At 49.1% G+C, this 22,834-nt stretch overlaps 1 protein-coding gene across 1 annotated transcript in view; it reads left to right on the plus strand.

Annotated features, from left to right (window-relative positions):
- EEPD1 (endonuclease/exonuclease/phosphatase family domain containing 1) overlaps positions 1 to 21,700 on the plus strand; it is a 143,809-nt gene extending 122,109 nt beyond the window's left edge. Inside the window, exons 4-8 of the mRNA XM_010361132.2 lie at positions 4,625 to 4,735; positions 8,240 to 8,374; positions 11,165 to 11,303; positions 18,968 to 19,162; positions 20,979 to 21,700. Coding sequence (XP_010359434.1) covers positions 4,625 to 4,735; positions 8,240 to 8,374; positions 11,165 to 11,303; positions 18,968 to 19,162; positions 20,979 to 21,178 — 780 coding nt within the window. The 3' untranslated portion in view covers positions 21,179 to 21,700. The remainder of the gene's footprint in view (positions 1 to 4,624; positions 4,736 to 8,239; positions 8,375 to 11,164; positions 11,304 to 18,967; positions 19,163 to 20,978) is intronic.
- The last annotated feature ends 1,134 nt before the right edge of the window (positions 21,701 to 22,834 follow it).

The raw sequence follows: 22,834 nt of genomic DNA on the forward strand, positions 1-22,834 counted from the left end.
AGAAGTACCAACCTTGGCCAGAACCTCAAAGAACCAAACTCAGTCAATCCAGGATGGGGTCCACCAGTCCAAGGTTTTAAAAACAAGAACCAGATGGGGATAGGTGATGAGTTAGCCACTGGGGATTCAGAAACCCGAGAGGGTGGGGTGGCAGTAGTTGGGCTTTGCAAACCAGACTGGTCTGGGACACTTTGTGATGAACACAAACCTTCCCTCTTCCATTTTGACCTTTCTGCCCTGGTGGACTGCTTTTACATAAGAGTATTATTTCTTCCTTTTGTGGGCAAAGCAAAAAGTGTGAGAACGAGCTGCTCTACATAAAACAATTGAAGGTGGAGTTCAGATTGAGAGCTCTCAGAGGATGCTTTTGTTTTCCTTTGAAATCTTTGGGAGAAAGGAGCCAAAGATTCAGTAGAGGGGGCCAGCCCCCAGCCTTTTGAATCTGCCCTGCCTCCCCTGTTCCACCTGTCGAGGCCAGGAAGTAGAGCAGCAGGAACCAGCCCTGGGTTCAGACCCTCCCACTAACTGTGTAACCTTGAATTTGAACTCGAGCTTGGGCTTAACCTTTCTGTGCAGCACTGTGCTCATGAATAACTGGTAGCAGTTACCTCCTGTGGGCTGTGCCGGGAATAATAAGGACGGTGCTTGCAATGGCATCTGCCTTGGTACAGGTCAACAGGAAGGCTCTAAATCAGGATTCTCCAGCTTGAGAAGCTCGTAGCTCAGCTGGGGTCTTGAGAAAATGATGCCAATTCTGGTGCAGAAGGTCTAGGGTAGGCTTGAGAGTTTGCATTTCTGGCAGGCTTCTAAGTGAGGTTGATGTTGCTGGTCCGTGGACCACACTTTGAGTAGCAAGGGTCTGAAAGGTGCTCACCTCCTTAGGTTTTCTGTGAATAGGTAGTGCAGATAGCTAAGTTAACAATTCTTTTTTCAGTCCTAAAAATAAAAGAAAATACTTACTCCTTCCTTAACTCTGATCATGAAAATTAGGACACAGAATGCTTGTAGCCATAAACACTTACCTCCATCGTCTCTCAAGTTATTAATTATCCCCAATAACATAAATACTGAAGAAGAAGGCGGAGTGAGGGGTGATCTGCTCTGTGAGCTGAGAGAGGTTGCTAAGGACAGGGCTTCAGGCATACAGAATAAAGGTGGCCCTTAAGGGTCAGGGATTCTGCTTCCTTACGGCTCCTAGAGCTTACCTGTGAGTGAAAAGTTTTAAATATTAATAGAAAGCAAAGAAAAATGAGAATGTCTTTTCTTCATCCATGAAATCAACTTGAACCTGTCAGAGTCATCTAGAGGGGCTGTTAAAATGCAGCCTTCTAGGCCCCACCCCTGAGAGTCTTTAGTTAAGTAGGTCAGGGGTAGAGCCTGAGAATCTGCATTTTGAACAGGTTCCCAGGTGACACTGGTGCTTACACTGTGACCAGCTCAAAAGACCACCTGTGAGAGCCATGAGCATGGGAATCAGTGCTGTCAGCCTGGGCCACCTCTTCACACTTCCGACCCCTCCCATCAAAATGGTGTTGCCAGGAAGGGGTTTTCGAAGCTGGGGTGGGGTTTGGGTGTGAATGGGAGATACAACTGTCCTCAGGTATCTGAGGGTTAGGAGAGATTAGATTTCTGGAAAAGAACGATCCTGGTGGCACCACTGCCCTGCAGACAGGGAGTCACAGCACCATGGTGTGTTCCCTCTCCACCCCCTCGGCTAGGCCTCTCTGATCTACCTGGTTGGCTGATCCCTTGGTGGGGGGCGGGTGGGGGGTGTTTCTTAAAAATAGAGCTTTCCAGGGTGCATCCCAGGAAATTCTGATGAGCAACCAGGTTTGGGACCCCCTGCGTGGAGAACAGCGAGGCACCAGCTGGGCCCTGGAGAGCTGCTCTGTTTTTAATGCTTCTTAGATGCAGCACTAATGATCACTCAGCAAGCAAATGATTCCCTGGCAGGAAATGGGACCCTTTGTGAAGTACATTTCCTCGCAGGATCCCTAAAGTTGTAGTCGATAAATTCCGGCTGCGTCTTCCAAAGTGTTTTATTTCCCATCCGAGGATGGCTTCCAGCCAGGAGCATCTGGCCAAGGGGACTCATCCAGGGTGAAACCCCACCCTCTCCGCCTTCCCCACTCCCTCACCCCTGTCAGCAGTGACTCTCTCCACAGCCGCTCTGCTCTGGGCTGTGTTGAAAGCAGAACCCATAAAAGTCACGGTTGAGCAAATTCCAGAGAGAATGCTTCCCAGACCAACTCAGCAGCATAGAACATATCTGTATGCAAAGAGTCAGGTTACAATGGAGGCAATTACTTTGATAATGGCCTAAGGAGAAATTCCCTCCTCCCCCTCCCCGCCCCCTGCTTTGTTTGTCATGCTGTCATGCACAGATTTGAAGACTGCAATCTTGCCTTCAGTTTTCTGATTCACCAGCAGATGCTTGAGAGCATCACTGGGTGCTGTGCTCTGTGCCAGGTAGGGGTTTATAAAGGAGACTCAGGTACAGTCCCTGCCCTGTGGAGTCCACTGCTGGAGAAAGATAGATGCTTACATGACTAACTGTAAAAGCAGCATCACTCCTAGAATAGCCCATTTCTAAAGTAGACCTCTCAGCACTCTCCGTCCCCTTGTCTGGTTTCATCTTCCCCACAGCGCTTGTCCCTGTAGAAATGACTGGCTCGGTACTTGCTGGTGCTTCATCTTCCCTCTTACAGATAAAGCGATGTGAGGCGAAAGACCAGATCTTTGGACCCTGGCCTCTCCCAGCCATTGGATGTGGGCTGTCCGGGGGGCATGAGAGTGGCTTTCTGCAGCAGAGGTGTTGGGAGGGTGGTGGCTGCTCACACACCGCCAGGATCTGGGGCAGAGGCTGGAGGAGGACCTGGGCAGCCACAATAGCTCTCAAACCCAAGCGTGCATCAGAATCCTCCAGTAAGTTTGTTCAGGCACAGATAGCTGGGCCTACTTCAGAGCTGCTGATCTAGTAGGTCTAGGATTTCTAGCACGTTCTCAGGTGATTCTGTGGCTACTGGTCCCTGGACCACAGTTTGAGGACCACAGAGGGGTGCATCAGCATGGCCATGACAGTGAACTTAGTGAATAGCTGCAGGGTGAGTCCAGTGATGGACTTCTTAGAAGCTATGCCAGTGACCCCCATGAGAGAAGACGGGACTCTGGAACAGGCGCCAGCAGTGGCTGGAGAACAGAAAGGAAGCACCCCAGACACATGCGACAGTGGAATCAATGTGCTGGCGGGAGGCGAGGAAGGAGTTCGAGCAGCGGGAAGGATAGAAGTGCTTTGGGCCAAGATGGACACTGGGTGGGGTAAGGAATAATGTGTTCCCTTTGGGACCTGTTGGTGTGAGGGGCTAAGGAGACCTCCAGGTAGAGATGTTGAGGAGGTAGTGGGAAGTGCTTTTTTTTTTTTTTTTTTTTTGAGATGGAGTCTCAGTCTGTCGCCCAGACTGGAGTGCAGTGGCCGGATCTCGGCTCACTGCAAGCTCCACCTCCCGGGTTTACACCATTCTCCTGCCTCAGCCTCCTGAGTAGCTGGGACTACAGGCACCCGCCACCACGCCCAGCTAGTTTTTTTTTTTTTTTTGTATTTTTTAGTAGAGACCGAGTTTCACCATGTTAGCCAGGATGGTCTCGATCTCCTGACCTCATGATCCGCCCATCTCGGCCGGGAAGTGCTTTTAAAACTCAGGAAAGCAACTGGTGATGGGTACAGATGCTGGGGTCTTCTGGATAGAGGTGTAAGCTACCTCAGTGGGGCTGAATGAGAGTCCTTAAGGGGAGAGAGCGGTGATGTGCTCAGAAGGAAGCCAAGAGGCTCTCACTCGTAAGGGTGGTTAGAGAAAGAAACGAGTGGGGTGCTCCAAGGCTTGTGAAGGACAAGGAGGTGTGACCCCAAGAGAAGGGGTTGTGTTTGAGGCATGAGTTAGAGGAGCTGGTCTCCAAACTTTGAAGTGGATCGTTTTTCTACTCTTCATCCTACTATGTGCAATTTCATTTAGCCTCAGTGACAGTCACTTTACAGCTGCATATACACTTTACAATGCATATTGGTGCAACATGCATTAGCAAAAGAAGTGCATGCCGTGTGCATATGCGTGGGTGCTGCAGCAGCTCTCCGCAGCAAGAGGAAAGCAAGATGAGCACTATAGTGGTTCAAGTTGAAGCTGGAGGTCATTTTTTGCCCCTGTGAGCTGAGCCCTGAAGAAGAAAGTCACCATGTATCCATCTTGTTACCTCTTTGGATTTGACACTGATCCAGATCCTCCTGGGACCTTCAATCCGCTGCTTTTACAGGGATGAAAAGGATTCTGATGCCTTTTTTTGAACTGTCTGGGCAGGAATGCTACAGAGAGAATCAATTTCTGTGAACTGAGAGTCCCCAGGTGATAATTTGGCGTTTCACACACAGGCAGTTTTCTTTTTAATGTGTGATGCTTGTTTAGTCGTCTGGGTCTTGCAAACCCTGGTGTTTGAAAAACAGGGATGTAGTTCAGCAGTGTCTGAATAAGGCTGATGATTCAGAATCATGCAGTGCCTGGCTTCTCAGGCCACCACCAGCCGGGACTGCTTTAGGTGTGAACCCACGCTTCTGACCTGTGCTCTGTCGTTGCAGTTCTGCACGGAGCTAAACCAGCCGACCCTGCCCAACATGCGCAAGTGGAAGGGGCCCCGGGGATGCTGGAAGGCTGTTGTTGCTGAGAAGTCCTCGAATCGGCTCCAGAAGGTACCCTCGTCTGCAAAACCTGGCCTTTCCCTTCCTTTAATTTAAACATACTTTTCCCCTAATCAAGGGCATTTAAAAATTTCCTTTGCCAATATCCTTGGTGCAATTTTGTATTTCTGCCCAATTTTTAAATCCTTGCCGTTCATTTCTAAATGCCCTGGTTCTCGTTTCATGTTTAGATTGGGAATGGACTCCTGCCAAGACGGAAATGAGAGCTTAGGGTGTTGGGAGGAGAGGAGAGGAGAGGAGAGGAGAAATCCTGTCCAGGGCCAAGGCAGCAAATGGGTATTTCTGTCCTTTGTCCTTCTAATCCCTTCGCCACAGTTCTGTCTTCTGCCAAGTTTGTGCAGAGCTCATTACTCGTTGACTGAAAACTTCAGATTCACCTTAGTTCACAAATGAAGTATTTGCTTCTAGTGGTGGAAATTATGCACATGATTTCAACATAGAAATGTTCTATTGAAATGTTCAGCAGATTTTGGTTTTGAATTTGCTTTCATCAGTATTGCCCATATGAGCAGGTAAGGGTAAATCTCTGTAAATACACGTTTTCCCTCATGTTATTATTCAAGGCCAGATTTATTCACCTTGCAATGCTTAACATCAGTGGGGTTTTAGATTTTTAAACAGACTCCTGATAATAACCAGGAGTTGAAAATGTATTATTATGTAGTGTTCCTATAAATGCAGATTTTTAAATCCCTAGTATACCTAACATGCTTACAGAAACATGTGATTTATACTTATATGATTAATGTTTATAATTTAGGCTCTTAAATCATAAAAGTAGGCTGGATTAAAAGTGGCCACTTTTTGACAGTAACCCCCTACTCTCTTTTTAGCTATAACTTAAAAAGGTGCATGAAATCTTCTGTCTGTGGGTTTTATGCTTGGGGATGTAAATGGCTCCCGAAGCTGACAGTGAGTCAGCACACATTCAGAGAAGGCTGGAGATAAAGCTGAATTTGAATGCATCTAGTTCACAGCTCTCCCTTCCAGTCCACCTAGAAATAGTAAGAATAATACCACCTTCCTTTTTGAATCACACTTTACATATATGTGGGTATCTGAGCTTCCTGAGCCTTACATAGTCCATTCAGCACTGTATTCGTTCGTTCAACAAACCATTGATGAAAGGTGGCTGTGTACTAGGCATTTGGTTTCACGCCAGCTACACGTTGGTGAGAAACACAGCCCCAGCTATCCATGTCTGCACATTTTTACTCTTTGCAACACACAGTGGGGATCGCAGCTGAAGCCTGACCTGGCCTGTCCCGTCCCGTCGGGAGTGCGTAGCCTGTTGGAGGGCAAGACAGGTAACCCCATTCCAGGTCAGGGTGTCAAGACCATTGGAAAACAACATGAGGTTGCAGGGAGACCCGAGTTCCAGCCACCAAAACCTGTCAGCCTCAATTCCTTCATCTGTAAACTGGGAGCGATAGCCCTTTCTTAGCTCACCTATAGGGTGGCTATAGGATTTTAAAAGATACTGTGCTTTGGAATTTGTCATTAACACAGCACAGGCCAAAGCCAGGCGGGATGGGCATGAAGTGGCAGGCTGGCCGCCTGCAGTGGACTGAGAGAACTCGTGTCTGACTCTGGCTGCAGCTGAGTCCATGTCTACCCAGTTGTTAGCATGCAGTATTGTGGGCCCAACGTGGCCAAACTTCCCAGTTTCATTTTAATGGGAAATCTCCTGAATTTTAAAGATGAACAGATAATCCAAAAAATGTAAACACTATGTGAATCAAACAGAATATATCTGCAGGTTGAAAATGTTCAATCTCTGTCCCTAGACAAACATAAGAAAGTGGTAACCGCTGGGGCCATTCTCTGATGCCTGAAATTCTGCCCAGGCATCTTCTCTCCAGCTCCCTGGGGCTTACATGATAGCCAGAGGTGTGGTTTCCAGCTGTGAAGATGAAGACCTAATAAGATGAAATGATTTGCCTACAAGCCACCCTTTTGAAATGTGAGGTGGTGCTTGGACCTGAGCCCAGTTCACTCTATCTGGAAACGCTGTTCCTCCGGCTGCTGTTCTGGAGGAGAGGGGAGCGCCTAGGTCAGGGGCATTGGGAAAGGCTCCCAGGAGGGGACAAAAAACCGGGGTGGAAGGAGCAGCACGCAGGGAAGTGGGGGTGGGGAAAACAGTGCTGAGCATGTGAGGGAGGCAGAGGAAGGAGTGGGCCCCACCACAGAGGCTCCCCGTCCAGGGCCATCGGGGAGCCCCTGAAGGCTTTTGGGTGGAAGATGACTTCAGGGATGCTTTAGGTAAGTTACTCTGGCACCGTGGCTTGGGAACTGGCAGATGGAGAGATAATCCTCCAAAGCCAACAGAGCAGTCATACTTACCTCCCTCCACACCAGAGGAAACTGAGGTTTAGAAAAACTGAGTGGCTCACCCAGGGTCCCACGGCTAAGTGACTCAGGTGGGACCGAGGCCCAGGTCTTCTCATTCTCAAACCAGCATACTCTCCAGGGAATGGGCAAGGAGATAATTTCAAATATAGCAGTGCCCAGCATACAATACATTCATCCCCTTCCTCCTTCCTCCTAAAAACACACATGTTCAGACAAGGGGTTGAGCCTGGCAGGTGTGTGGCTTAGACCTGCGCTGACCCTGGGGACTTTGTGGTGGCTGCCTAGGAGGGTGGTTGTGCAGAGTCACTTCCCCTCCTTTTGCAATGGGGAAGAGTGGTGACTGCTGGCCTCTCAAATGACATGCAGATGGCTCCCAGGCAGCGGGTACTGAGGAAGCACCCTCATGGACAGCAGAGGCTGGGGTAGGGTAGAAAGGCTTGTCTTCTTCCACAAGCCTCCAGAGGTGACAGCAGCAGCAGCGCAAAGCAGGCACATTCAGAGCAGCAGGGTTTAACACCAGGCACTAGGACTCTGCCCCACTGCCAGCCCTGGCACCTCTGACCTAAACTTCACACCTCTGCCATGGCCCCATCCACGTGTGGAGGGCCCTCGAGCAGCCTAAGCCATTAGGACTATCAACTGTGACCTCCGCTCACCCAGCAAACACTGAGTGGACTTTTACTCGGTGCCGGGCACCATTTGTTGTAAGCTGCAGCTAATCAGTAAGCAAAGCCCATCCCTTGGAGTCATGTGTTTTAGTCTCAGCGTTGTGATTTGCTGTGGGATTTCAGGAACGTTACTTAGTGGTGTCCTCATCTGGGAAATGGGAGCATGAATTGCTGCCTCATGGGATGTGATGATTCCGGAGCTATCTCTGCACCTAGCCTGGCTTCACCTACCTCCCCCCAAAGACAGAAGAGCCCAGGCCACCCTGGCTGTGTGGAAAGCTCTGAAATTGGCAATATGTGAAATTATTTGGGCTGGGGAGTGGCAAGGGAGAGTGGCTGTGGCTTTTGTGGTGTGCTTTTGGTTTAGAAACAGCTTGAGCCAGAGTAGGGACTACTCTCGGTCTCTCTGGCCTCTCTGCCTCCTTTCCCCAGGCGGTGGACTCTGGCACCAAGACTGTCTCCCTCTCCACTGCAGGGAGCCGGCTATGCAGGATTCCTGTGGGACGCGGCGGCCGGCGTGGAGCTGAGAGATGCCGGCTCACAGGAGAGCTCGCCCAGCAACGGGCACGGGAAGCCGGCGGGCCCCAGCCCATACCTCGCGCGGTTCAAGGTACCCGCTCCACGCCGTCTGTGACGTGGAATCCGCTTCTTTCTAAAAAGGAAAGAGAAGGAAAAGGGCTCGTTTTGTAAAACCACGAGTAAGAGAAGGCTTGTCTTTTTGACTTGATTTCAGCCTTTCATGGTGAGAGATTTTTGTCTCTCCTGGGGCTTCCTTGGCAGGCGAACTTGTCCAGGGCAGGAATGAAAGGGATTTTGAGGCTCTCAGCCCCAGTAGCTCTGGCATCTGAGCAGGAGACGGGGGAAGGAGGAAGATTCGGTATAGCTCCTAAAGCTGACCCTCATTAGAGTCTCCTGGGGAGATTTTCCTACGGTCAGAGATTCCTAGACCCCACCTCAGACCTACAGAATTTGGGGGATTATCTGGACGGCCTGCTTTCCAAAAGCCCCTTCGGTGATCCTTCATCTCAAAGGCCGGCGTTAGGGAATGGCTGGACTCAAGGGCAGCGGAACTGGCCTGAGGAGCCCTTCTTACTGGCTGCATCTCAGGCCCGATTCCTTTATTGCTAGGGAGAAGGGCCTCTCAAGGGGTCGTTTGGGTTTGGAGGGGATTCAGGAGGAGCTCTGGGCTGTAGGCCAGGGGTAGCCCCATCACTGGCATCGCCCATGTGGGAGTCTCTGTCCCCCCTGAGTCTGGGAGCAGCTCAGCAGATTGATCGAGCGCAGTCTGTCTGGTTCTCCCCGGATGTCCTTGGGAAGTGTTAATGAACCGCAAAATGGTCAGCAGCTGGGCAGCAGAAGCCAAAGCAGGTCATGAAGTTGGCAGTCAGTGAGCCTTATCCCCGTGGTCCTTGACCGTAAGCTCACAGGCCAGGCAAGCAGGTCCGGTGCCTTGGAGTGCAGCAAGCACATTCCCTCCTGGGCATGGAGACCCTGTGCTTTCTGTGTGCCCCAGAGCAGTTCTTGAGCCTGAGAGTCACCTCAAATCCCAGCCCAGGAGGTGTCTGCCAGCTGAGGGTTGGGAGCAGCCGCTGTGTTGAGGCTACAAGCCCCTGTGCCACCTTGCACACTCGTAGCTGTGAGTTGACGAGGCTGGGTGTGTGCTCACCCTCTGGCAATCTGTCGCACCCAGCAGCCCCTCTCATTCCTCTGTCTGTGGTATTGGCGGGGCTCTGTCTGCACACGTACACCTAGGGGTGTCCATGGGGTGTTTCTGTGGCACTCATGTGTAAGTCAGCCAGGTGTCACCTTTAAGCCTCCTAACACCACCCTGGGCCCCCTTTTTATGTCAAGTCCCTGTTCCAGTATTGGCTACATGGGGTTATGGCCATGTAACCCCATGGGGGATACTGATAATCCAGTATCCCCAAAAGGCAGGTTGTTTTTAAGGGTATAATGAGAAAATGCTGATTAGCCCAAATCCTCTAAATAAAGCAGCCCTCTAAACAGGCACTTGGCCTCTTGTACTGCATGTCACATTCTAGGCCCAGTAGATGGTGCAGTACAGAGATGGGGCTCATCTCTTCAGGCGCTGTGCCCCCACCCAGCCTTAAGATGCTTTCTCTAGCAGGCAGAGCTTCAGCTGCAGAGCTCGTGGTCCTGGGTGCTGGCAAACTGGGACCACATCTGTAAGATAAGACCGGCACCCTCCACTTCCTGGGGGCTTCCCCTATTCCCCTTCCCTTCCTGGCAGTGTTGATGTTGGTTGCCATGACAAACGGAAGGGCAAGATTGCTAAGCCCTGAGTAGCTGAGCAGTGCTATGATGCCCAGAGGCAAACTCTCACCCCGTGTTTCTGCACTTGCCCTTGGGGGATGCAGGGCTGGGGCTTGTCCCAGGCTGGCCAGGTTCTGTAAGCTTTTGGTTTGGACATGTTTGAAATTAGGTTAAGATGAGCATCCAGGTATAGTGGGCTCCAGAGAGAAAAGAACACAGAGGGGTGTGTGTGGGAGGTGTAGGGGGGAGGAGGAGGAGGCAGATCCCAGCAGTGGGTCCTGGCAGGAGACCTCAGGCTGGCCCTCTGGAGAAAAGCCCCAGGTCTATAGTAACAACCAGCTGTCAGAGTCACCTCCTTTGATTGATTGATTGATTGATTGAAGTGGGGTCTCACTATGTTGGCCAAGCTGGTCTCAAATTGCCTCAAGTGATCCTCCCGCCTCAGCCTTCCAAAGTGCTTGGGGTTGTGGCCTGGTACAATAGCTCACACCTATAATCCCAGAACTTTGGGAAGCTGAGGCGGGAGGATCACTTGAGGTCAGGAGCTTGAGACCAGCCTGAACAACATGGTGAAGTCTCTACTAAAAATTAAAAAATTAGCTGGGCATGGTGGCACATACCTATACTCCCAGCTACTTGGGAGGCTGAGGCAGGAGAATCACTTGAACCTGGGAGGCAGAGGTTGCAGTGAGCTGAGATCACGCCACTCCCCCACAGCCTGGATGACAGAGACTCCTTCTCAAAAAAAAAAAAAAGTGCTGGAGTTACAGGCATAAGGCCATGCCTGGCCTTCCACCTCCTTCTTGTATGACTGCCTAGAAAGAAAGAAAAAAACTCAGACATTTACAGTTATGCAGATATGCCCGATCTTTTAGGCTCTTAGTGAGGAATAGGAGATGGAATGGTAGAGGTAGACTGGTAGAACAAAATAGGCCTTGTTCCTGCAGGTGCCTTGGAAAAATCGAAGATGAAAGACCTTGCATTATTTCCTGGGGGTGTGAGCCAGCCTTGTTCTTGTTTACCATTATCAACTCTGTGCACAAAGCTATTTATGAGTCGGTTGTAACGGATACAGGAAATATGAGCTTCTGAGCCTCTCCCTATTGCTTTGTTTCCTGCTGCTTAGGTGGGAAGTCACGACCTGACCTTTGTTAACCTTCACCTGGCAGCCCTGACCCTCCCGGGGAGTGAGAATCCCAGCAAGAATCACAGTGATGGCCACCGGTTGGCGAGCTTTGCACAGACCCTACAGGAAACGCTGAAAGGTAGGAAATTGTCTTTTGCCATGGCTCGGCCACTGTTTTGCAGAGCAGCAGCGCTGCCTCTTCTGACCACCTCTGACCAGTTGGGCTGGCTGTTTGTCAGCAATGTGAGTCGCAGGTACAGGGGACAATCAAACCTCTGGCATCTCATGGAGCCCAGCTGACCCTGCATGGTCACATCTGTGCCTCTGTGGACCTAGCATATGCGTTCCAAGGTGTCAGCTCTGTGGCTTTTTAGCCTCATTTAGACAGAAAGGATTGGGCGGCGGGGCGGGGGGGACTATAAGTGATGATGCCCTTCCCCGAAGACAGCTCATCCTGGCTCCAGCTGCCTCAGGCAGCACTCTGGTGGTGCTGCCTGCAGATTTGCATGTGCTCTTCCTGTGAATGAGAGACAGGGGGTGACAGTGGGAAATGGTAAATTCCTGGTTATCGGTGAATTGAGTTTTTCTCTCTGGTGGGATGCAGATCATGTTGAAGAAGCCCTGAACCTGTCAGCATGCTGGATTTTAATCTTGTAAGACCTCAGGCAAGCCACCAAACCACTTCAGGCCCCCATCTGATGGGGGACAGTACTCATTTCATAGTAACACCCAGAGGGCTAAGTAACAGTGTCTGCACCAATACCAACACATAGTAGGGACTTCATGTACATGAGTTGACTCTAAAACATGAGAAGAATTAAGAGAACACTGAAAAGAGCAGAATTCTGGCCATGCCTGTAATCTCATCACTTTGGGAGGCCAAGGTGGGAGGATCACTTGACCCCAGGAGTTCAAGAGCAGCTTGGGCAACATAGTGAGACCCCGTCTCTACAAAAAACAAAAAAAATTAGCCAGGTATGGTGGTACCCACCAGTAGTCCCAGATATTCAGGAGGTTGAGGAGGGAGAATCACTTGAGCGCAGGAAGTCGAGGCTGCAGTGAGCTTTGATCACACCAGTGTACTCCAGTCTGGGCAACACAGCAAGACCCCTCTTTAAAAAAAAAAAAAAAAGGGAGCTGAACTCCAGGACAATGTGGGGCTATGCGCCAACTAATATAGATGGTTTTCTGCACTTGGTTTACCAAAAGAAAAGGTTGACAAGGCTGTGAAGACTGTGATCTTTTCCATCTGGCTTGATTTTTCAGAACGCTGACCTTGTCTAGGTGAGTTTGTAGCTGGAGGCCTGGAATTCTCTTCTATCTTTTGAGTCTGAACCAATATTCTCTAGCTTTCTAAGACTTCGTTGTTAAACTGGCCCCTCACATTGGGAGGTTCATGAAGATTTTACTACAAAAATATTTCAGTCAAACTATAGGCTCACATTTCAAGAGATGTATGTATATATGTGTTTGAATCTGCATTTCTAACAAAAAAGATTTTTTATTGTGGTAAAATATATATAACATAAAATTTACCATTTTAATCATTTTACATATTCAAGTCAGTGCTACTAATGTATTGACATGGTTGTACAAACATTACCACAATCCATCTCCAGAACCTTTTCATCTTTCCAAACTGAAGCTCGGTACCCCTTCAACGATATCTCCCCATGCACCCCTCCCTGCAGCCCCTGGCAACCAGCATTCTACTTTCTGTCTCTGTGAATGTGACTACTCTAGGTGCCCCATATAAGTAGAATCATATAATATTTGTCCTTTTGTGTCTGGCTTGTTTCACTTAGCATAATGTCTTCAAGGTTCATCCATGTTGTAGCATGTGTCAGAATTTCCTCACTTTTTGAGGCTGAATAATGTCCCACTGTGCATTTATCCACCGTATTTTGTTGCTTACCCATTCATTTTCTGATAGACACTTAGGTGGCTTCCACTTTTGTCCTATTGTGACAATGCTGCTGTGAACATTGATGTGCAGCAGCTTTTCTTTTGAACCAGGACATGCCGTGACCAATGTTCTACTTTAAGGATGAGTCCTCAGGCTAAAAACAGTCAGAAGATGCTCTATCCAAGAAGCAGCTGTGTAGGAAATTGTCCACCCATAGTTAGACTCTGATGACTCTGATCTGTAAAAAGGACAACTTGATAGCTTGTCATATCTGTGGACATTACTATTGTTCTTTACCTCAAACTTTATGTGGAAGCAGAAAGGAAAGATGCCAGCTCATAATTTCTTTGGCAGCCATAGGCAGTCACCATCCCCCCACCCCCCACCCCTGGTATCCAGGGAGTGGTCAGGATTTTGGCAGAAAACCTTGGGCAGGTTATTGTTCCAAATTGCCAAGGTACTATTGATCCACAGCCTGGCTTGGCCTTGACTCGTTTGTGTAGGGACAGTGTGACTCATGCTGCCTGTGTCCCCTGCTTGTAACTAGTAACCAATTAATTGTTAACTGGTGACACTCCAGACCCAGGGGTTCGGGAAGCGATTCAGCCTGCCCAGGTCTAACAAGGGTAAACAGGTCAGCAGAGGGGTTCAGCTAAAGCCAAGACAAAACCTTCATTCCACAGGCTTCTATCAGAGCAGGCAGAACCGATGTGGTTAGCAAGCTTTGGGCCTTTCTGCCTTTGTCTGGAACATGCATGCAGGCTGACGTCAGTGGGGATATGCCAGTCCCCTAGTGGAACCTTCTTCTCTCAGACCTCACCGGGCTTGGAGACAGGGTCTCCCTCTGTGAACTGAGCAAGAGTGAAACAGCGTGTGTAGTAACTCTTGACATCTTGGCAGATGGTCCCTCAGTGGGGACTGGTTCCTGTAGTTGTCACTGGCATTTTATAAATCTAGAGACTCTCTGAGGAAGTCAGCCCACAGTGTTCTCCTCTCACTGCTGGGAATCAAGGGAGTGATAAAGGAGCCCCGCCCAGGTGGGTGGTTTTTTAGGAAGATAACTCAGGCTCCTGTGCATCTACCTGTGGATTCTCAGAGGCGATAACTGCCTTGATGTCATCACCAACGCAGATCCAATCGGAAGAACATGAGTTGTAAGAAATCCGATGTGCTCATTCAAAAAGGAAACCGTTGTCACTCCTGAAGCTACACAGAGCTGGCTCTGTTGACCCTTGACACCAGCATCTCTCCTGATTTTGGAATTGTCCTTTTCAGCCCAGATCTTTGCAGACCTGCATCCCAACGAAAACCTCCCTCATTATATGGGAACTTTGTTTTCTTTGATATTTAATGAATGTAGCATCTTTCTCTTTGTTCCTTTCCAAGTCTAACTGCACCCTAATTCTGGGGCATTTGTAGTTCCGCTTGTCTGTTGGTCATATATTTATTGAGTGCCTGCTCCATCCTCGCCCTTTGTGATGAGCCCTGGATCTGAGGCCTGGCCTGGTGACTGGGCAAACCTTCCCACCTCTGGGAGCCTGTTTCGTACCTGCAGAGGGGAGATGGTAACAGCACCTGCCCCGTGGGCCGTGGCTGTTAAGTGCGGCGCTATCGAGGAAGTGGTTAGCACAGTGCTATGACTATTATTCAAGCTGGCACTGATTTCTCCACGGTGTGGGTGGCCCTGCAGGAGAGGCTCCCTTTCATCCCACCCACTGTCCTCACTCCTCCTGGAGGAGGGCGCCATCTGCAATGCACATGCGCCCTCTGGTGGTGGCCCAAGTGGCTTCCCTTCAGATTCCTTTTCCTCCAGCCGTTGTTACGGAAGCACACCCATGTCCAGGAAAAAAAGATTTGCGAAGTGTCTCGGATACATTTATGACTTCGTTTATGAACTGCTTTCCCTAAAGCCTCCTTCACAAGGTATGGCAGAAATGCCACCTCCTGCTGTGGGACAACAAGGGTCGGGCAGAGCCCGGGGAATCCTGCAGAGCCCAGCTGGGGGGTGAGTGTTCTTTCAGGATTTCTGCTCGCTTTGCTTGGAAAATACTTCATAACTATCCCACTTCCTCTAGGGTAAATCAGACTGTGGGAGAAATGTCTAAAATGCTTTAAGAGAAAACCTTTCCCCCTTGGCCCTGAAATCACTTTGTAGTTCTTATGCACAAATATTTAACTTCCGCTGGGTGTCTCTCCCTGACAGATCTCCTGGATCAGGAAACTGATCAGGAAGAGGGCCCAAGCTACATGTGAGTGCCCCGTGCCAGGCGCTTCTGGTGGCTTCTCTAATCCTGACACCAGCCTGGGGGGAAATGGCTTGTTCTTTCCCTTTTATGAACTAAAAAGGCTTGCCCAAAGTCATGAAGCTGGGAAGTGACAAACCTCAAGTTCCACACTCCAGAGTCATCCAGCTGTTTTCTCTTAGAACCGGGGCCGAGAACCACTGTTTTCCTTCTTTTTTCTTTTTCTTTCTTTTCTTTTCCTTTCTTTCTTTTTTTCTTTCTTTTCTTTCCTTTCTCGCTCTCTCTCTCTTTCTCTTTCTTTCTCTCTCTCTCCCTCCCTTCCTTCTTGTCTTTCTCTCTCTTCCTCTCTTTCTTTCTCTTTCTTTCTTTTCTTCTTTGACAGAGTTTCACTCCAGCCGAGGCTGGAGTGCAGTGCAACAATGTCGGCTCACTGCGACCTCTGTCTCCTAGATTCAAGCAATTCTCCTGCCTCAGCCTCCCAAGTAAATGGGATTACAGACGCCTACCCTATGCCTGGCTGATTTTTGTATCTTTAGTAGAAATGGAGTTTTACCGTGTTGGTCAGGCTAGTCTCAAACTCCTGACCTCAGGTGATCCGCCCACCTCAGCCTCCCGAAGTGCTGGGATTACAGGTGTGAGCCCCTGCGCCCGGCCTAGAGCCACTGTTTTCTGATATGCTCCTGTGTCAGGTTTTGTTTCATTTTCAGCCCTGTGGCCACTCTTCCTCCTAGCTAATTTGGATTAATAAGGTGAAATGAGGACTTGGAAGAATAGGACACAAAAGTGTCATTGTTTTCAGAGAATATAATTGTCAGTTTGTTACACCTAAAGTTAAAAAAAAAATTCGTCCCAGTAAGAGAATTAAGAAAACTGCCTAGTTACAAAATTAAAATAAAAAATTACTCCTTTTGATATATATCAATAATAACCTATGGAAATAAAAAAATTTAAAAATAACTATTAGAGAAAATATAATGGGATAAAACAAAGGTCCCATTCATAATAAAAATCAAAATTATAAAATACTTAGAAATGTGGTGGTAAAGTGAAGAAAATGGCAAGACTTTAGTGAAGAATTTTTTGAATAAATACTTGAATCAATGGAGAAACATGACAAAGTATTCTTGGGTGAGACGTGTTGACAGTTGGAGGTACCCGTCCTTACCATGTTTCCGTGTGGTTGACTGCACCAGGTCTCAGCAGAGCTCTGTAATATTCTATGTGTGGTTCCCACACCTGGCTGGACATGGAATCCCAGAGAGCTTCAGGAAATGCTGAAGACCAGGCCACCGGAGATGCTAAATCAGAATCTCTGCAGGTGGAACTCCAATTTCTGAGAGTGGGACTCAAGCATTAATATTTTTTTGAACTCCCGATGCCCCAAGGGCTTTTTGTAGAGCTCCCTGCCTCCTACTTCAGTCAGAGAAGCTCCACTTTTACCCACTCTACTTTTGGGGCTTCCTACAGGATCTCATTTGAGAAAAGGAACACCCCCACCCCATACATTTTAAAAAGAAATAATGTTTAGCCGGGCGCCGTGGCTCATGCCTATAACCCCAGCACTTTGGGAGGCCGGGGCGGGCAGATCACCTGAGGTCAGGAGTTCAAGACCAGCCTGGCCAACATGGTGAAACACCATCTCTACTAAAAATACAAAAATTAGCCAGGCACAGTGGCATACATCTGTAATCCCAGATACTTGGGAGGCTGAGGCAGGAGAATCACTTGAACCTGGGAGGCAGAAGCTGTAGTGAGCCAAGATCGCGCCACTGCACTCCAGCCTGGGTGACAGAGCGAGACTCTGTCTCAAAAAAAAAAAAAAAAAAAAAAAAAGCATGATCTTGGAGCATCTTGTCGTGTCAGAAGGAAGTGCTCAAACAAACAAACAAGAAAACCTGCTGGGTGGATGTCAAAAGGACGCATGAGCCAACTGAAAGAGCTCTCAGTGACCAAAGCTGGAAACATTTTGGGAACAAAGTCAATGACATAGTACTGGATAGAACTCAAGGTATACCTGAGTTATACCTCATGAGTATCCATGAGTCCGTACTGATCTAAGTAAATGGTTGAAAAAATTAATAAATGGAAAGAAGAGATCCATCCCTTGTGCAGCAGAATTCCAAATAATGTGTGTAGATACTCCAACCTAAAGGAGGGGGAGCACAACTTAATTTTCTACAAATGGAAGACATCATTTCCACATATCAAATGAATGTTTTGGTGAGGGATGCAGTGAGAGGAATTTCCTTAGGTTGCTGGGGTGGGTTAAAACCAGAGCAGCCTTGCAAAGCAGGCTGGCAGTATTTATCCAGAGCCTTAACAATGGCCATAGTTTTTCATGAGGGTTCTTTATAGTTCTAAGGACAGAAAGCTGCCAGGTATGGTGGCTCACGCCTATAATCCCAGCACAGCGGGAGGCCGAGGCGGACGGATCACTTGAGGTCAGGAGTTCGAGATCAGCCTGGCCAACATGGTTAAACCCCGTCTCTACTAAAAATACAAAAATTAGCAAGGTGTGGTGGTGGGTGCCTGTAGTCCCAGCTACTCAGGAGGCTGAGGCAGGAGAATTGCTTGAACCCAGGAGGCAGACGTTGTAATGAACCGAGATTGTGCCACTGCACTCCAGCCCGGGCAACAGAGCGAGACTGTCTCAAAAACAAAACAAAACAAAACTCAAACGAGATGCTCACTTCAGCATTATTTATAGCAGTGGCTACTGGGAATAGCTTTAAAAGTGCCCAGCAGCAGGAAAATGGTACATTATGTGCATCAACATGATGGATGGATGGATGGATGGATGGATGGATGGATGGATGGATGGATGGATACTGTGTGCTGCCCATTGAATGCCAGGAAGACCCAGGCTTTTCCCCTGGTCTCTTGATCTGAATTTGAACCTCAGGCAGACAGAGCACAGTTTCCATTTGAGGAGTGGTTGCTGCTTGTATCTCCAGCCTCATCTTTAACATCTGGCTTCTTGATACCTTGTCCTGGAGAAGTAGCCAACTGAACCTCAGGTACCCACCCCACCCCCAGGAAGCCAGGCTGTTTCTTAACTCCCTGGCCTTGTGTAGGTTCCCTCTCATCCTTGTTGAACCAAGCACTTCCGTGCATCCTCTGAGACCCAAGTCAGGCATTGCCTCTTCTGGGAAGCCTTCCCTGACCACCTTTCCCTGTGCTGTGTTGGTTTCAGTATGTGTGTTTGTTTTTGCACCTACTCTCTGCTCTTGTCTGTTTTCTAGTCTGTCTCTTAGAGCAGGAGTTGCATTTTATTCATCTCTGGATTTCCTGCATAGTAAGTGCCCAGTAAATGTGTGTTATGTTGAGCTTTTGTTAAATATTTGGGCAAGACCCTTAGGCCTTTTTTTTTTTGTAATGAGATTGGGAACCCATAAGCTTCAACAGGGCTGATTTTTGTGTCACGCCGTCCCTCATTTCCAAACGTGTTGCTGACCTACTCTTAATGTTGGTGGCGGGGTGATATGCACACGAAATGTGGAAGAGTTAGAGGAGAGTGAGAACTGAGAACCATGCCACAGTCCTAACCGTGTGGAAGTCAAGTCAGAATCTCAATCCCATTTCAAAGGGCCGTGGTCAATGTTGGGTTTTACTTCCCACCAACTCTTAAACTCATTTTCTTCTTTCCACTTCCAGGAGAAAAGGATGTCATTATCTTAGGAGATTTTGGCCAAGGGCCAGACAGCAGTGACTATGATATTCTGAGGAAAGAAAAGTTCCACCACCTGATCCCTGCACACACCTTCACCAACATCAGCACCAAGAACCCTCAAGGCTCGAAGTCTCTGGACAACGTCTGGATCAGTAAAAGCTTAAAGAAGGTTTTCACAGGTGAGGCAGAACTCACTTGTCCTTTGTCCTGTTCAGGAATGGAGTGAGAGAAACATGTCTGAACTGACAGAAGTCATCTCACCTCCTCTGGGGCATTCATAGGGTTGTGGTTTAGATGACTGTATAACTGCCATTCAATCAGAGGTGAAATCCAGGAATCCAGGCCCCTGTCAGTCCTGCACTAAGGACCACACAGTGATTTCCAGCCATTCTCTAATTGTTTTTGTAACTATTCGTTATTTAATTATATTCAAATATACCTACTGCTTCATAGATTTCTAAATCCTCATTTTTCAAAGTGAAGGGGAGTATGACAAATAATTTTAGAACACCCACTGACCTACAGCAAGCAGATGTGTTCCAGGCAAACCTGGCTATAGACTAGCAGAGTCCTGATTCAGAGATGAGCTGATAACGTTACTTTTAGGACACTTAGTCCTCTAGCAAACATTTGTCAAACGTGCAAGTGCTGTGTTGTAGAATGCAGCGTAGGCATGCTGTGAGGTGGACGTGCTGTGAGGTGAGCAGGCGTCTCATGTAGTGTCACAATGGGACAGGAGACATGCTCAGAACTCCGCAAGGAGCAGGGTATGGGGGTGATTTCACCCTCCCTACAAACTGGTAACCTGCTGAGTCAGGAGACAGTCAGCAATATGGAAAAGACAGTAAGGTCTTTTGACAAAAGACAAAAACAGTGTTTCTAAACTCTGACTGGACACTTTGCAAAGCCCCGTGGATGCCTATTATACTTCAATGAGAAATTAAAAAATAAGAAAAGCTGCAGGGCCTGGCTTTTATTGCAAGAGAGACTAACGGGCAGCCAAGGCCAAGATCTTCAAGACTAGGACATCTAGGCTTGACTCTCACCTGCTTCTCCCCTCTCTCTCGGGGCACTAGTTTCCTATTGTACTCTGTCATGGGAGGACCCGAACGATAAAGAAAATGGGTCTCAGGGGAGTGACAATCATCAAACTAGCCTCGGTTTGCAGAAATGCGCTATGGACCAGGAGCAGAGGCCAGCCCATGGCCTTCGCAGGCTCCCAGGAACGTGCCTATTGAAGGAAGAGAGCTGGGGAAGCTGAGCCAACAGGGCTGGAAGGAAGTTGGAAATCCTTTCAGTGGTTCCCTTCCTGTGAAGTTGCTGAGCTCAGGGAGGAGTTGCCCCCGCTATAGAACGGTCAGCAGTGTGTGCCAAAGCTCCACCCAGAATCCAGGCCCCTGTCAATCCTGCGCTAAGGACTGCACAGTGCTTTCTGGCCATTCTGTAATTGTTTTTGTAACTATTCGTTATTTAATTATATTCAAATATACCTCCTGCTTCATAGATTTCTAAATCGTCATTTTTTAAAATACTGTTACTTTCTCATAAGCTTCTGTAATTTTCTCTTTTTTACCCTTTCTGTAGAAAAGATTTCTACCCCTAACCCCCTTGGTGTCTTTTGCTTTACAAAATTGGACCTTTGCTTTGGACTTGGGACATCCTTATGAGGCGTCTGTCTCTGTCTTGCGATCAGATTCACAGCAGCACGTGTGTGAGGACAGGTCAGCCCGTGTGTCTGGACGGACGGGAGGCCTGGCCTCTGGGTGTTTTCACTGCCTAAGTGCAGAAACCCTCGTTTATGTGGGAAATCAAATTGGCCAAGACCTTTCATATGCACAGGCAAATGCAGAGGCACCTTCCAGCTACCTGAGGCAGCCTCTCCAGGCACCCCGGCCTTGCAGACATGCGGAGTGACCCTCCACCTGCCAGCCCAGGACCCCCCCGCACCCACCCCACCATCCTGATTCCTGGTCTCTTCCCTTCCTCTCCCTTCAGGTCACTGGGCTGTGGTGAGAGAAGGCCTCACGAACCCTTGGATTCCGGATAACTGGTCTTGGGGTGGGGTGGCTTCTGAACACTGCCCAGTGCTGGCCGAGCTCTACACCGAAAAGGACTGGAGCAAGAAGGACGCCCCTCGGAACGGCAGCGGGGTGGCCTTGGAGCGAAGTGAAGCCAACATCAAGCACGAGCGATGATGACACCAAATCCATGTGTCCACCCTCGGACCCAGGAGGGCACAGCCAAGGAGTGAGCCCTGCGGGGTGACGCTTCAGGGCCAGAACTGCCTTTTAATTTTTATTCTCAGAGCATCAGCACTTGGGGCCTTGCCCCACGCCTTCTCTGTGGACCATTCAGGACCTCCAGTGGGGGTGGCGTCCCAGGCGTGTACCCCACCAGGCAGGCAAAGCAGAAGCCTGCAGGGAGCGGAGACGCCTTTTATCTCTGGATGCCACGGACCTGAGCAGCACTGGGCTGGCTGTCCGCTGCTGACTGGATGGCGGCACAAGGACAACATGAGCAGAGGGAGGAGAAGAAGGGGTGCTCAGGCTGCGGGCCGCAGCCCAGCAGCGCCAGAAGCACTCATTTCTGACCACCAGGCTGTGACGTTCCGGCTGTGCATTACAGAAAGCTTTTAACTGTGATCGGGCACTCTGCTCAGATACATTGAGTGGCAATTTTTAGTTTTGTTTTGAAAAAATAAACAGAGATTAACCTGCCTGGCTGCAGTGAGAGCACGGGACAAGTCCGCAACCGCCCCGGCCGCAGTGTGTATTTGCACCATGGCAGGTGCCTCTGTGTAGGGCTGGGGTTGAGCCCTGACTGGCTTCATCTCCCCTGCGCCTTTTATGTCCCCACCTTGAGGGCTTGCAGAGGCGCCTCTCAAGCCCCCACCCACTTGCCTGGACCTCTGTGAAGCCTGTCTGTCATCTCCCCTTCCCAGCCCTCCTTCATCCCCTGCCTTCTTCACCAGCCTGGCTTTTGCCTGGAGCACCATTAGCTTAGTTCTCTTTGCAGGACAACAATTCTCTCAGGGTGGTATCGCCTCCTCCCTCCTCCCCACTCACTCCAGTTTTTAGCCCGGAGCCTCCTGTGGTTGACTATCAGGAATGTGTGCTGTGTCAGGATACATAGGAAGTTAGACCTCGGAGGATCATGGAGAGTGCCCCTCCTTGTGGTCAGAAGTGGGGGCCGTTGGTTGTGGGGCTGGAGAGAGGTTGTGGGGAGGAAGCGAGGCAACGCCATCCCAGGGAGATCGGCCACAATGCCCATTTCACAGCCGAAGAAAGTGAGGCTTAGAGAGCTCGACCTCCTCAAGGTCATACCACTGGGTAAATAGAGGGGACGCAGACTCAGGTTTTGCTATGTGCTCACATTTCAACTTTATGCTTAACATGAATGAAAAAATATGGAAGTAAATAGTGAAAAGGTGAGTTATGAGCTTAGATTACCTAGATTATTGCAGTATCCCAAGGAAGCTGAGGGCTTATTCCTCTTTCCACACCAAACACTAAATGTAGACCAGTATCAAAAACCCTCCTGTCCCTACGCAGTATAAACCCAGTGGCTTCTCTGATGTGGAGCTGTTGGGCCATGAAGGGGGCCCATTTTTCCCCAAAGGCCATCCTTTTGGGGGCACCTGGCTCCAAGAGCATCACTGGTCTTGGGGACGGGAAGGGAACCCTCTTCCAGGAGCTCTAAGGGTGCTTGGGAATCAGTTGTGTCCATTCTGAGGTCTCCAGTGGGAGGGTGGCAACTGCTGTCCCTGGGTTCATGCTGTGCTTCTGGAAGCGTCAAAATGGGATGTCTGAGCCTTGAGGAAAAGCAGCAAGGTTAGCATTAAAGTCAAGAGG

The sequence above is a fragment of the Rhinopithecus roxellana genome, chromosome 6, assembly GCF_007565055.1.
Source record: "Rhinopithecus roxellana isolate Shanxi Qingling chromosome 6, ASM756505v1, whole genome shotgun sequence".
Classification (NCBI taxonomy): Eukaryota; Metazoa; Chordata; class Mammalia; order Primates; family Cercopithecidae; genus Rhinopithecus; species Rhinopithecus roxellana.